We start from the raw sequence: 14,372 nt of genomic DNA on the forward strand, positions 1-14,372 counted from the left end.
CGAGACAAGAAGTTGGGAGACCTAGATTCTAGTCCCAGATTAGTCATTTTCAATTTCCAAGTATCCCTTCCCTCCTTGTAAAAAATCCCTGTGAGAGGCCACAGGACACTGTAGGTAGGGGGAACAGGCCTGTAAGTCAGGAAGACTTGCATAACTACGACCAAGTTACTTGACTTCAAGGCCTCCAGGAGACCCGCTAGAGCCCTAATCTGCAGGTAAATTTGTAGGCTCAGAGTGACAGTCAAAGGAACACCTCAAAGGCCATTTAGTTCAACCCTCTCATTTTACAGAAGAGGAAACTGAGGTATACAGGATGAAGAGACCTGACCCAGCTCACACTGCTGAGTAAACAGAGGTGGGATTTGAATCCAGATCTTGGGATTTCAGTGCTTTTTCCACTGTCCCATACTTGGAGGACATTTTCACACTGAGAATGACAGGATTGGCCCTCCTCCAAAAACAAAATGGTCCCTTTCCAGCTCTGCCATTCGAGGTTCTAAAGTGCTACGCATCTGATATTCCAACAGTCTACGGAAGCCAAGGTAGAGGATATGGAATATGGGGGGAGACAGACCCTTAGGCTATATCAGTTGTCATGATGTTATATAAGTCCAGCATCTCTCAAAAGGAAATGCAGGCTAAGCATCCAATACTTGGATCTTCCAGACCTCATCAGCAGGGGCCCCCACTGGGGAGCCAATGCAAGGAAGGGAGCTCCTTACCTTCTGAGCTTCTTCATGCTTCTCAAAGTTGACAAAACCAAAGCCTCGAGAATGGCCATTTTCATCAACCATCACCTTCACACTTAGAGTCTTTCCTGCGAATAAGTAACAGGGGGTCAGGCTCCATGGGCTGGGAGAGCCCAGAGACCTCCCGCCTGTCCAGCCAGTCCCTAGCTCTTACCAAATCGGGAGAAGAGTTCCTGAAGGCACAGTTCATCCACATCTTCTTTGAAGTTCTTGATGTAGACGTTGGTGAATTCTAGTGCTCGTGCCCCCAACTCTGCCTCCCGTTCCTGCCGGGACTTGAAGTGGCCCACGAAACTGCAAAGGGAGAGTTCTCAAAGTCAGCCTCACCCTGGCCACAAGTCCAGACCTAGGTAATTCTTCCCCATCTTTCAAGGCTCCTCCTTCAGAACACCTTCTCTGACTCCCCCCCAGCTCTGCCTCACACTCCCATAGCTTTCAAAGTTGCAGGAGAGGCAGGCAGGAAGGAACCAGGATTGGCCCTCCTTTCCCTAACACCCCTTACTCCTCTTTGGCCAATTTCCTGCTAAAAGGTCGTCTGTCCCATGGGACACAAGGATCCAGGGGCTTCCTCTGCATGGAATCCACAGGGGTTAGAGACAAATTCAATGAACTCTTAAAACACCTGGTACGCCCTTCCTCATTCCCCTCACCCCCATTATTCCCTATCTTTTAAGGCTCAGCCAAAATACCACTTCTTCCATAAAGCCTTATCTAATTTCCTCAGCCAGAAGGGTCCACTCCACTGATATGGTCTCTCAAGAGCCAACTATTAAAATGTTCAGTTTACATCTTAGAAATCAGTAAATACCACAGATCAGGGCTTGATTTATTGTTTTGCTCATCGTCCAGACTTAAGAAAGCAAAGAAATATTTGGTAATAATGCAGATTAAAGTGTATCAAGTTTACATTTCCTTCTTTCTCTTTGGAGAGCTGGATGTTAAACTTTTACCAGCACAAGCCTCATCCATCCCCTTCCCCCCCCCCCACCCCCCCACACACTGTGCTATCACTAACCTTTCACATCACTGCTTTTATACATCCTTTACCTTCCCACTGACCAGGTTACTTAGGCAGGGACAATGATACAGTAGAAAGAGCCTTGGTTTTGGAGTCAGGAGACCTGGGTTCAAAAGCTAGTTCTGATACCTCCTCTCCAAGCTTTAGTTTTCTCATCTGTAATATTGGGACTAATACATATCTACTCTCATAGTCTAATTATGAAGAAAATGCTTTATAAACTAAACCTTAAAATCTGTCAATCAACTAGTATTTTTTAAGGGCCCACTCTATACCAGGTAGCTAGGTGGTTCAGTGGATAAAGAGCTGGGCCTGGAGTCAGAAGACCTAAGTTTAAATCTGGCCTGTGGGACTCTGGACAAGTCACTTAACCCTGTCTGCCTCAGTTTCCTCATCTATAAAATGATCTTTAAAAAGAAATGGTAAACCACACCAGTATCTTTGCCTAGAAAACCCCAAATGGGGTCAGAAAGAATCTGAAAAAAAAAAAAACAGAACAAAAAACAAAAACAGTGGACGACAAAAAAAAAAAAAAGGAAGAAACAAATAGTCCCTGCCCTCAGGAAGTTTTAATCTAATGAAAGAGAAAACATACAAACATTGTACTAAGAGGATATATACAGGGTAATGGAGATAATCACAGAGGGACAGCATTAAGATTAATTAAGGCTATCAGAGATAGGTTTCTTTTGGCAGTGATGACTTTAGCTGAGACTTCAAGGAAGCCCAGAAAGCCAGGAGGAGGAAATGAGGGAGAGTGTTCCAGGCACAGGGCACAGCCAGGGAAAATGCCCCAAGTTGGGAAATAGAGTCGTGCATGAAAAACCAGACCAGGTTATAGGAGGGCTTTAAAAACCAGAGTATTTTGTATTCGATCCTGGAGGTAACAGGGAGTCACTGAAAATAAGTGAAAAGGAGAAGAGGTAAGATGGTCAGACTTGCACTTTAGGGAGATCAGTATGACGGCTGAATAGAAGACAGACTGGACAGGAGAGAGACTTGAGGCAGCAAAACCCACCAGGAGTCTAGGTGTGTAAGAGTCCAGGCATGAGGCACTAAGGGCCTGGACCAGGACCGTGTCAGTGGTGGAGGAGAGAAGGGATCAGCAAGGGAGAGATGTTACGAAGGTAGAAATGACAGGACTTGGCAATCATCTGGACAAGGAGAGCGGAGCAAGACTGAGTAGTTAAGGATGACATCTAGATTTCAAGCCAAGGTGACTGGGATGGTGGTACCCTTGACACTAACAGGCAATTTAGGAAGAAGGGAGGTTTGGGGAAAAAGAGATTATCCTAGAAATGTGAACCCTCACATAGGTCAGAGGAAGGTCTTAGTCTCAATCTCACCCTCAAACCCCCCAGAGTCTCTTTGTTTCATAGGCAATGGGGAGAGGACCCTCTGTAACTGGAGACTCCATGCCTTGGCCATGGTGTGCCCATCTCCCTTCAATATCCAAGCTTGGCTCCATGGCAAGAAACTGAAACCGGAAATCCTAGGATAGATACAGGTTCCAATCCCAGCTTTTTCCTCAATACCCCCAGCACTGTCACCTTCCCCCAAGGGCTACTTACACTTTCCGGTCATTAAGCAGCATCCCATTCATAGTGTTGATTGCTTGATTTGCAGCCTCCTCTGTCTCAAAGTGGACGAAGCCAAATCCCCGGGAGCCATTTTCATCACACACCACCTGCCACAGGGAGAGGGGGTGGTAAAGGTGGGGATGGAAGGAAGGAAACTCAGCCCAAAGCATTACCACCACCCACAGGCCACCCACAGTATAACCTGACTCATCTATCCCTTTCTCTTTCCATCTCCACTCCTCTACCCTAAATCCAGTTTGGTAGCAGAAGTCATTCCTGAATTAGGAGTCCGACTCATAATCTCATTCTGGCTTTACTGCTGGCTTGTATAATTCTGATTAAAGCCATCTACCCTCCGAGCCTCAGTTTCTTCATCTAACTGTATAACAGGGGGTATTGCAGGGAACAAGTGAAACGATGGATGCAAGAGTGCTTTGGGATGCTACAGAAATGTGGTATCATTCAGTTTTTTCTACAATGGTCATCTAGCCAGTCTCCTTTCTCTATGCCCCTGACCAGTCAACAAACATTTATTAAGTTCTCACTATGTGACAGGCACTGTACTAAGCATTATTTGGAAATACAAAGAAAGGCAAAAACAGGCCCTGTTGGACAGGGCAATGGGAAGTCACTGCAGCTTTTAGAGCTGGATAGTTAAGGGATAAAAGCAGGACTTCAGGAAAATTAAGTGCCTCCTTATGGGCTTGACCTCACTGCTGATCCACAGAAGCTCTGACCCATACCCTTTCTGACCTGGGCCAATTTGCCCAAGTCAGCCTGGACTTCCTTAGTCAGAACAGCCCCGTAGTCAGGGACCCCTCCATATTGATGCCAAACTTAATGTAGATACCTGGAAGACTCTAATCTTACTGCAATTTAGAACTCCCACACTCCAACAATCCACTAACCCCAACCTCCCCTTAAACGGACTACAGGTTGAGAGACCACACCTGGAAGAGTTTAGACTAATGAGGGAGACACTATGTAAATAGCCAGGTAAGTAGAAGATAGGACACAGCTAAGATAAAAGGTGATCTCATAGGGCAGGGGTAGGGAACCTGCAGCCTCTGAGGCCACATGTGGCCTTCTGGGTCCTCAGGGGCAGCCTTTTGACCTAGTCCAAGTTTTACAGAACAAATCCTTTTATGAAGGGGATTTGTTCTGTGAAGTGTGGATTCAGTCAAAGGGCCACACTTTGATTCAGTCAAAGACCTATAAGGCTACATGTGGCCTCCAGGCTGCAGGTTCCCCACCCATCACAGGGAAATGGATTAGCAACTGAGGGAGCTGGGGAATGCTTCCTGCATAAGGTAGGATTTGAGCTCCAGATATCACCCAATGAATTTCTGAGTTAACACTTTTATCCCATAACTATCCTACTCTGAAATCTGCAGTGACTTCACATTGCCCATAGGATAAAGGCCAATTCTTCAGCATTCCTGTTCATGTGGCCCTTAACACATGACTTCACATTACTCTTTGTATTTTAACCTGTGTAGGTGTTTTCCACCTCGACCAGGACAAGGAAAGTGCCTTCCACAGTGCACAACAGATAGCACTGGGCATAGAGGAAGGACTTTTTCAATGAGTTCTTCATTCCTTCAAAGTGCAAAGATAACCCTCTTTCAATGGATCTCTTATTTCAGTGATATTTATTGAGGCTTTTCAGCTATGCCAGCTCAAACCCATCCACATTTTCCCCCATCAAAGATCTACCCAACACACGGAAGGCTTTCTTCTAAGTGTTTTACCATTACACAGGCACTAGGCCATCATCCCATCTATTAATCCTCACCCTCAGAAAATGATTGGTCCACATCCTTTTCTGGTCACGTATTTTCTAAACATCTCCTGTGACACTTTTTTGCCCCTGGCTATCTAATATTCTACACCAGGTGAGCTATTCAGGCACTTCAGAGACAAGGAGAGGCTGAAGATAAGTGAGACAGCAGAGATGACAGAAGGGGCAATATGCTGAAGGAGATGGGATGGAAAGGGCTCGCTTATGTATGTAGAGGGGTCACCTAATATCCGAGGCTGGATCTGAACTTGGGTCTTCCGGACTCCAAGCCTAACACTCTACATTGTACCACTTATGTGCTAACTCGGAAAATTATTTGACGAATTTGATGGGTTTCTCCAAGTCAACATATATGCTGTTACTCTAACTTCAAAGCAAAGCCAAGCTTTTTCAGGGAGACCAGTAACAAATGTTGTCAAACATGATTTGGGATTAAGAAATAAGATCTGCCTAACATCTGTAGCTTTTCATTTATTTATCATGAATTCTTTCCAGAAGAGTCAGAAGGGACTGGACATGGCAAACATTACATGGAGCCAAGTGGTATTTTGACAGGTTACCACAGAGTAACCCATGTGAAGGCCTTTTCTACATCAGCCGTGTACACTAATTTTTTGGAAGAGAAGCCAGAATCTATGCCAAAAATAAAAGAAAGAATAAACATGAGAAAATACAGTAAGCAAATTACAGTAGTTCCAACCTGACCTGCTTAGCTACTGATGCTAAAATACAGGAAAAGAAATAGTCCTCATTGATCCTCCAGAAGGTTGACCAGTATATAGCAAAGAAGGCCAAAAGAGCCCAGAAATGACCTCAGTCCATACCTGACCTCCTTGTCAAGCAGAGAGACAGGGCAACCAAGAATAGCATTGGCTTGGAAATAAACTCACTTAGGGGCAGCTAAGGTGGAGCAGTAGATAGAACATCGGCCCTGGAGTCAGTAGGAACCAAGTTCAAATCTGACCTCAGACCAAACACTTGACACTAGCTGTGTGACCCTGGGCAAGTCACTTAACCCCAATTGCCTAAAAAACAAAACAAACAAAAAAAGGAAATAAACTCACTTACAAAATTTTAAGGAGAAAGACTGATGTTTACAGCTTTATATTTACTGTCTTAACAGTAAATAGCAGTGCAAGGGAAAATAAATCTATGGAAATCTGGGACCTTGCAATTAAGCTGAATCACCCCAAGAGAATAACAATAAAAGTGGAAAGACAACAAGCAGAAGAAAAAAAAACAAATGGACCAGATCTGTCATTTGCTATTACTATTTTTTTAAAATCAGTATCACTTTTAGTATTCTCCCCTTCTTTACACTAACAGCCACCAGGTTGTCATCACCTCTCAAACGGACCAATGCAACGGCCCCCAATGTCTCCCTGTCTCCAGTCCCTCTCTCCTCTCCTCTGCACAGCTGCCAAACTGGTTATTCTTCAAGAACAGGTCTAACCTTCTCACGAAGATCTAGCTCCCTCTAGCCTCCAGTGTCAAATGTAAACTCCTTCAAACTAGTTCCAGTCTACCTTTTCAGGTCAGAGGGAGTCTCTGACTGTGGGAAAAGTTTGAAGGATCTGGGTTCAAATTCTGGCTCTGCTACTTACCACCTACAGTAGGCTTAACCTCACCAAACCTTAGTTTCCTTCTCTTACAGATAAAAAGATGAGGGGAAGGGGAAGGAGAAGAAACAAGCATTTATTTAAAATGCCTACTATGTGTTAGGTACTGGACTAAGTGCTTTACAAGCATTATCTCATTTGATCCTCACAACACTGGCAGATAGGTGCTACTCTCACCCCCATTTTTCAAATGAGGAAATTAAGGCAAACAGAAATTAAGTGACTTGCCCAAGGTGACACAGCTAGTAGATGCCTGAGGCTGGATCTGAACTCAGCTCTTCCTGACTCCAGGCCCTGCCCTCTTATGTACTATGCCACCTAGCTTGGTTGGAATAGATAACCTCTAAGGTTCCTCCCAGCTTTGAATTCATGATCTCATGATTCTAGCTCCCCTGGACTACTTGGTAGATATACATGACATTCTATCCCCCATCCCTAATTCGTCTAAACAAGCACACATGTGTTCTCTCTCACATACTCATACCCTCAAGGAACTTACATTCTACTGTGTATGTGTGTGTATACACACACTTACATGTGTGTAATATGACATATAGGTTTATACAATGTACATTATATATGCTCATATATGTGTTATATGCTTACATATGTAATATATTATATGTATGTAGATGAGTAAACACAATACACATTTTTACAAATATATGTAAAACACAAATGTAAGAAATACAATATATCGTGTGTGTGTGAGTGTGTGCACGTGAGCGCAATTTACTCTTCTACATACATGGTTTCTTCCCAGTAGAATATAAGTTCCTTGAAGGGTTATATGCTTACATATGTAATATATTATATGTATGTAGATGAGTAAACACAATACACATTTTTACAAATATATGTAAAACACAAATGTAAGAAATACAATATATCGTGTGTGTGTGAGTGTGTGCACGTGAGCGCAATTTACTCTTCTACATACATGGTTTCTTCCCAGTAGAATATAAGTTCCTTGAAGGGAGAAACCATTGTTTTTTTGAACCCCCAGTGCCTAGCATGTAGTAGGCACTTAAATGATTTTAAAAAAATAAATTCTCATACTTTTTGTCTATTACCTGCATTTTCCAATGTATCCCTCTCCTCTTCCCCTCCCAGAGAGACACCCCTTATAACAAAGGATAAAAAAAGAGGGGAAAAAACCAGTTCAGCAAAACTTAGTTATCAAAAAAGTCTGACATTCTAGGCAGTGTTCCACAGCCAGAGCCCCCCACCTCTGTGAAGATGCTGGGTGAGGAGATACCTTAAGATGACCTAGGCAGTAAGAACAATTGGAACAGATCAGAAACGTGTGTGGGAGCCAACAATTCTGAAAATGCAGGGAGCCATAAGTGGTACTACAACTTTAAAAAAAAAAAGCAATAGAGCACACTGATCAGTGATCACTGACCCATGTACTACCTTCCCATCACTATAAAGCTTTCAGTAGGATCCCTTTTGAAAGGAGAAGGGATGGGGGGGAGGGGGTTATTTTCTCTAGCAGACACCTTAAACATTACATAATCGACAGAAAGATACAGCAAATATGAGAACCTGCTGTTTGTTGATTTTTTAAAATTGACTTGGTGGAATAAAATGCACTCTTAAAAACTCTCCTCCAAAAGGCTGTCTCCAAACCTCAATGAATAATAATTAAGTGGTGATCAACTTGAGAATTACCTTTATATCAGAATATCCTAATAGAACATTAGAGCTGGAAATATTCATGGAACAAAGAATGATAGAGCTATATTGAAATCATCTAATCTCATGCCTTAAGAGAAAGGAGAAAAGTTAATCAGGGAAAGGTCACAAAGCTAACCAGGGGAAGAGACAGGCCTGACATTTAGCTATATAAGATCAGGCTAATTTCCACAAAGTCAACCAAACAGGTGAAGTTCTCAGGCCATCACACCCTTACTGGGCTATCCCTCCCCTCCACCAATCCCACAGGTCAAATGCCCAAGTTCCCTCAGGGCCACTCCCCTCCAAGATTCTAGTCCCATGGGTGACTGGGGGCTCCAACACCCATATTTGCCATTTGCCGGTAGGGTAGCATGGCCCAGGCAACAGCTAATATCATCAGAACCTAGAACTCACCTTACAAGAGAGGATGTTCCCAAAGGTAGAGAAGGTGTCATACAAGGCCTTGTTGTCAATGGAGTCATCCAAGTTCTTAATAAAGATGTTGCCAATTCCAGACTTCCGGAGCCCCGGATCCCTTTGGGACCACATGATACGGATGGGTCTGCCCTTGATTACTTCAAAGTTCATGGTGTCCAAGGCTCGTTCAGCTAAACAGAGAGGAAAGGGTTCCAGTGAACTTGCTATGGAGCAAGAGCACAGCATACGGTGTCAAGACCTGAGCTTGCCTCTCCGAGACTCAATGTCCTTAGCTGTAAAATAGGAATAATATTACTTGTAATACCTAGCTTCAAGGGTTTTGGAGAGTGTTGGGAGACAGTTTTGCAAACTGTTAACATACTCTAGAAACCCAAGTTATAATATGAGTAAAAGGTGAGAGCAGATTCTAAAGGGGAAGAAACGAATTTAAGTGGGCATGGGAAAAGCACGTGCAGGCACTGCATCCTGTGGGGAAAGGTATTTAAAGTAAGTAAAGCAAGGAGACTCAGGGGCTGCCATACACACCTCACAATGTGGTCTCAGGACAGCCTACTCCCTCCCAGCATGTCATTTCCATCTCACTCTTCACAGGGAAGATAATAATAGCTAACACTTACATGGCGCTTACAATGTGCCAAGCATTGTGCTAAGTGCTTTATAGTATCATTATCTCTTTGATCCTCAAAACAGCTTTGGGAGGCAGGTGGTAAGACATAGCGCTTTTCCTATCCAAAAAACGTACTATGTATATACAGCAGGCATTGAGTACAGCACAGATCACCGACTCCATGCCAGAGAAGTGGAGAGGTTTGTTCTACATCCAAAGGTCTGTTTCAATGCTAATATTCTACGCCTGATGTTCCATGGGCTCTCTCCTGAATCGAATATTCTCCAAACTACATATGACCTACAAGAAATTCTACCAACCCTCTGGGCAAGCCCCGATTTTTATTCAGCCTTCAAGGGGCTGTCTTCCCACAGGGTAGTGAGAGGCTGAGGGCAAATGAATTCCCAGACCCATCTATTACTGCCTACTCCAAGGCAGCCAGCAGGAAGCAGGGGTGATGCTCCTGTGAACCACAGTCAGGGGCCATTTAACCTCTCATCTTTTTCTTCTTATTTGTACAAATGGGAATAATAAGAGCACCTACCTCACACGGCTGTTTTAAAGATCATTATTACTGTTATTGATGATAATAATAGCTCCTACTATGTGCCAGGCACTGTGCTAAGCGATTTACAAACATTATCTCCTTTGATCCTGCGAGGGACAAATGGGATAACAAAAGGAAAGCATTTTGCAAAGCTTTAAGTGATAAATAAATGTTAGCTATGATTTCCCAGTGAGTCAAGCATCTTCAAGAGGCCACTGGCATCAGTCTGATCTCGGATAAATCACTTTGACTCCCTTTGTCACATTTTCCCCACCTGTAAAACCCAAGGGGTCAAACTAAAAACGCCTAACACTGTAAAGGCAAAGCTCTTCCCCAGGAGAGTTGATTTGAGGTGTTTTTTTCTCTTCGAGGGCACATTTTAAGCCAAATTCCCATGGAATAAAAGTGGCCACTCTAACTTTTCCAGACAATGAGATTGGTTAATAGAATTCTCCCAAGCATCCCCTCTCCCTCCCAAACAATTCTCTTCCTGGGGGACCATGTGAGTTTTTAGATATTCAAATGCGAAGGGAATAAGCCAAGGAAAACTGCCTAACAGAGCTTTACTTACTCCGGTGGCATAGAGAGCAACGGCTTTTACGGGGAAAGATGGCTGCTAGAGTAGGGGTTGGCCCGCCACACATGGGAACGTAGAAAGGAGATTCCCATTCACATGTGGATTGGGCTGGATAGCCTCGGAGGTGCCTTTCCCACTAGGAGATACTAAGGCTCACGGAAACGTTTAGGCAGCATGGATTAATCAACAAAGAAGGTGCCTACGCGGGATGACTTAGCACATTGCAGGGCCCCTTCCAGCTCTGCCATTTTGGGTAGACAACACACTTCCGGTGTACCACCCCGAGCCTGGGCAGGCCCAACAGCACGCAACTTTGGTGGGTCGGGTGGGGAGAAGAAGGGAGGGGGAGGTTCCGAGGCTGTGCTTGCCGCCCCCTGCCCCGCACCACCGCTGGGCTTCGTTTGGGAAGGCGGTAAAGCCGAGGTCTCTCAGAAGCGAGTCCCGGGGCCTCCCCCGGGGCTTCCCCCGGGGCTACGGGCGCGTTTCCCTCCCGGGCTCACCGTCCGCAGGCTGCTGGAAGTTGATGTAGGCATAGCCCAGGGAGCGGCGCGTGGCCACGTCGCGGCAGACGCGGATGGACATGATGGGCCCAGCGGCGGAGAACTTCTCGTACAGCATGGCCTCTGTCACGTCGGGGTGCAGGTCGCCCACGTAGAGGGACGCCAGGGGGTAGCCGGGGCCGCTTGCGTTCATGTTCCAAGGAGAGGACGGTCACGGTCTAAGGAGAAGGCGAATGGGAGGGTCTCACAAGGCTGGGTACGGGCCCTCAGCACGTGGAAATCGCGGGAAGCCCCCACGAGGGCACCGGAAGAAAAGAAGCCAGAGTCCCGGCGCCTCTGCCTGCCAGCCCTGCCCCGACCCCACTGCACTCTTTTCCCCCCGCGTCCCCCAGACCGGGCCCCAGGGCTCACCCTGGCAACGTCCCGGGAGCAGCGGAGAGCGGGTGCGTCCGACCACGAGGGAATGGAGAAGCCAGTGGCAGCCTCCCCCGCTAGATGGCCCTGGCCCCGCCCCTTCCTTTACGCCTCTCGGGGTGGGGTGGGCCAATCCCAGGGGTCGGGGCTGGGAGGCCTAGGGGGCGTTGCAGACTCTTCCCTGGACCGACGCCGCTCCCCAGACGGGAAGGGTACGCGGGACGCGCAGGAAGCTGCACCTGCTTCTCTGAATGGGTCGCCCCCCAGGTGCGCCTTTCCCGGTTTTCCCTCCCCTCCTGGGGGCAGTTAGGCTGTTAAGCGGCTGGCTGGTGGCAGCAACGAGGGGCAGTTGAAGGAGTCCTGGAAGACCTCAAGGTCTTCCTAGCAGTATGCTCTTGGGCAAGTCACTTGCTCTATTTAGGCCTATTCCTTCATCAGCAAATGATCTCTGCCTGTCTGTCTCTATTTGTACGTCTGTAACTAGTCTTCCCTCTCCAGCACTCATTGGCTCGTTGTGAACTCAGAGAATGGAGAAGCCTGAGGCAAAGCCTATTAACCAGTTAGACCTTTAGTCTCCAGAATTTCAAGAGGTACCATCTCTCCCAAGCTGGACTCCTGAGTTCTAAGCCCAGTTCCAAATACTTTTGTGGAAGTGGCATTTTGAGTTGGGACACATACCAGTTAGCTGTATGTGACCTCTTGCCTCTTCTAGGGCTCAGAATTTGACCTCCTCTTAACTGATTCTAAGTACAGTTTTCTATCCAATATATACCAGGCTAGGAAAGAAGGATGGATGGATGAAGCACCTACTGTGTGCCAGGTACTGTGCTAAGTAAGTACTTTACAAATATTATCTCATTTGATCCTCACAACAACTCTGGGATGTTGGTGTTCCTGTTTTATAGTGGCTTGCTTGGGGTTACACATCAGGAGTCTGGGGTCATATTTGAATTCAAGTCTTGACTCCAGTACTGCTGCTCTATCTACCTATCAAACTATGAGATCTGGGAAAGCTTTGGAAGGTTCTAGGGAATTTTGTCCTCTTATGAACCTAAGTCCTCAGGGTTGCCAGGTGTTCCTTCCTAAGAGTAGAAGCAGGCCTACTGCTTCCCATTAAATAATAATTCTCAGGTATCCCTCCGAATGGAGAATGGAAAATCTCCATCTAAGCAAAGCCCCCAGGCCAGCCATCTCATTTCCCACTAGGCTTCACTACTTTGTTGGGGGAGAGTTGGGAGCACCTTCCTTCTCCAAGCCTCTTTTCAACTTCCTTTTGCCTGTCCTCTTCCCTCATTAGATAGTAAGCTCCTTGAGGGCAGGGCCAATCTTTCCTTGTTTGTTTCCACAAGTGTGCTTGGCACATAGTAGATGTGATTACAGGATTTTGAACTGAAAGAAACCTACCAAACCATCTGGTCCAACCCTCCTTTTTGAGGCCAAAAACAGGTCCCAGGGCAATGTGGCACAGCAAAAAGGCCAAAGGACCATAACATCTTGACTTGGCAAGGTACTAAATGATCTTGGGCAAAGCACCTTGCATTTCTTAGGCTTTGGTTCCCTCTTTCACATTGTTAAATCATTTCAGTCAAACCAGACTCTTCATCAGCCCATTTGGGGTTTTCTTGGCAAAGAAAACTGCACCACCTACCTGCCTTTTGGGGAGAGGGAGGAAAAGAACTAGATAACCTTTATAGTCTCTTCCAGCTTTTAAACCTATCATCCTACACTTGCTGTTGCAGCTAGTAAGTAGTAGAGTTTGGATTGCAAAACAGGTCTTCTAATTCCAAACGCTCTTTCTCATGCAGAAACTTTTACCTGGAGGGGCAGACTATGGCAAGGAAACAATTTCTTCTCAAAGATGGAATGCATTTTTAAAGACCATCCCCCATCATCAGAATTTCTTTTTTTTGCCTACATTCATAATTGAAGGAAATTAGCTAAATTTCAGTTATAAGTTAATGAAGATTTTTTTTCCATCCAAGTTCATGGACCCCCCTATAATCTTAAGAACTTCTTGTAACAAGAGGGAGATTTCAGCTAGATTTTTGGCAGAGGAGTCTTGCTTCAACAAAAAGGCCAAGGAAAAGATGAGCTTCCTTCCCAACTTCTGGGTGGTACCACTAGCTTTAGATGAAGACATACAGCTCCTACCTTGGTTAAGCACTTGGTTTACAAGACATTCCTCATGACAAACCTGCTCTGTTCCAGGCATTACAAGTATGGTCCCTATTTTTACAGATAAGAAAATTGAAAGTCAGTGACTTGGTCAAACAGCTAAAGAAATAGAGGATTCCAGTCCACGTCTGCTGACCCAGCAGTTTTTTGACTTCATCTGAAGACTGCAAACCTGCCAGGAAAGAGAGGGATTCCTTTGGGATGGTCCTGCAGCTTTTGCTGCAGCAGATGTAGGCACTGTACAGCACATTAATCCATATGGCAAGGGGCAAATGCCCTGGTATGGCTTGAACATCATTAAATTGCCTTTTTTTTGGGGGGAGGGAGGATTGGGGGGCAGTGTTAAAGCTAGAACACAATGCTGAGTGTAAACAAGGGACTCTCCAAACATACATTTTTACTATTGTCTGGAAGGCCAAGAAGAAAATAAAAAGTGAAGATAGGTTGTGTTCTAATGAAAAATTCCTTCCTACTTGCAATAGTAACAAAACACCAGAACCTCAGAAGAGGTGTTGGACCACCTTGTCCGACCCATACTTAATTGAGAATTCACCGTTAACCTACTTCACGAGGCTACTGAAAGGAATAAATGAAATTGTAGATACTAATTTATGAATCTTGAAAGTGCTACATAAATGCCAGCTACTCTTACCTCTTAAAATGCTTC

At 45.3% G+C, this 14,372-nt stretch overlaps 1 protein-coding gene across 4 annotated transcripts in view; it reads right to left on the bottom strand.

Moving 5' to 3' along the window:
• PABPC1L (poly(A) binding protein cytoplasmic 1 like) overlaps window positions 1–13,420 on the bottom strand; it is a 32,751-nt gene extending 19,331 nt beyond the window's left edge. Inside the window, exons 1-6 of one of the 4 annotated variants that reach the window (XM_020984103.2) lie at window positions 11,528–11,638; window positions 11,117–11,334; window positions 8,862–9,055; window positions 3,339–3,454; window positions 904–1,043; window positions 723–817 (exon numbers count right to left, since the gene is read on the bottom strand). In XM_020984103.2, coding sequence (XP_020839762.1) covers window positions 723–817; window positions 904–1,043; window positions 3,339–3,454; window positions 8,862–9,055; window positions 11,117–11,309 — 738 coding nt within the window. In that variant the 5' untranslated portion in view covers window positions 11,310–11,334; window positions 11,528–11,638. Of the gene's footprint in view, window positions 1–722; window positions 818–903; window positions 1,044–3,338; window positions 3,455–8,861; window positions 9,056–11,116; window positions 11,335–11,527 lie in introns of all 4 variants that reach the window. The other 3 variants (XM_020984101.2, XM_020984102.2, XM_020984109.2) reach the window with 3 other exon arrangements.
• Window positions 13,421–14,372: the final 952 nt, after the last annotated feature.

This window comes from Phascolarctos cinereus, unplaced genomic scaffold (assembly GCF_003287225.1).
Source record: "Phascolarctos cinereus isolate Bilbo 61053 unplaced genomic scaffold, phaCin_HiC Scaffold_2;HRSCAF=192, whole genome shotgun sequence".
Lineage (NCBI taxonomy): Eukaryota > Metazoa > Chordata > Mammalia > Diprotodontia > Phascolarctidae > Phascolarctos > Phascolarctos cinereus.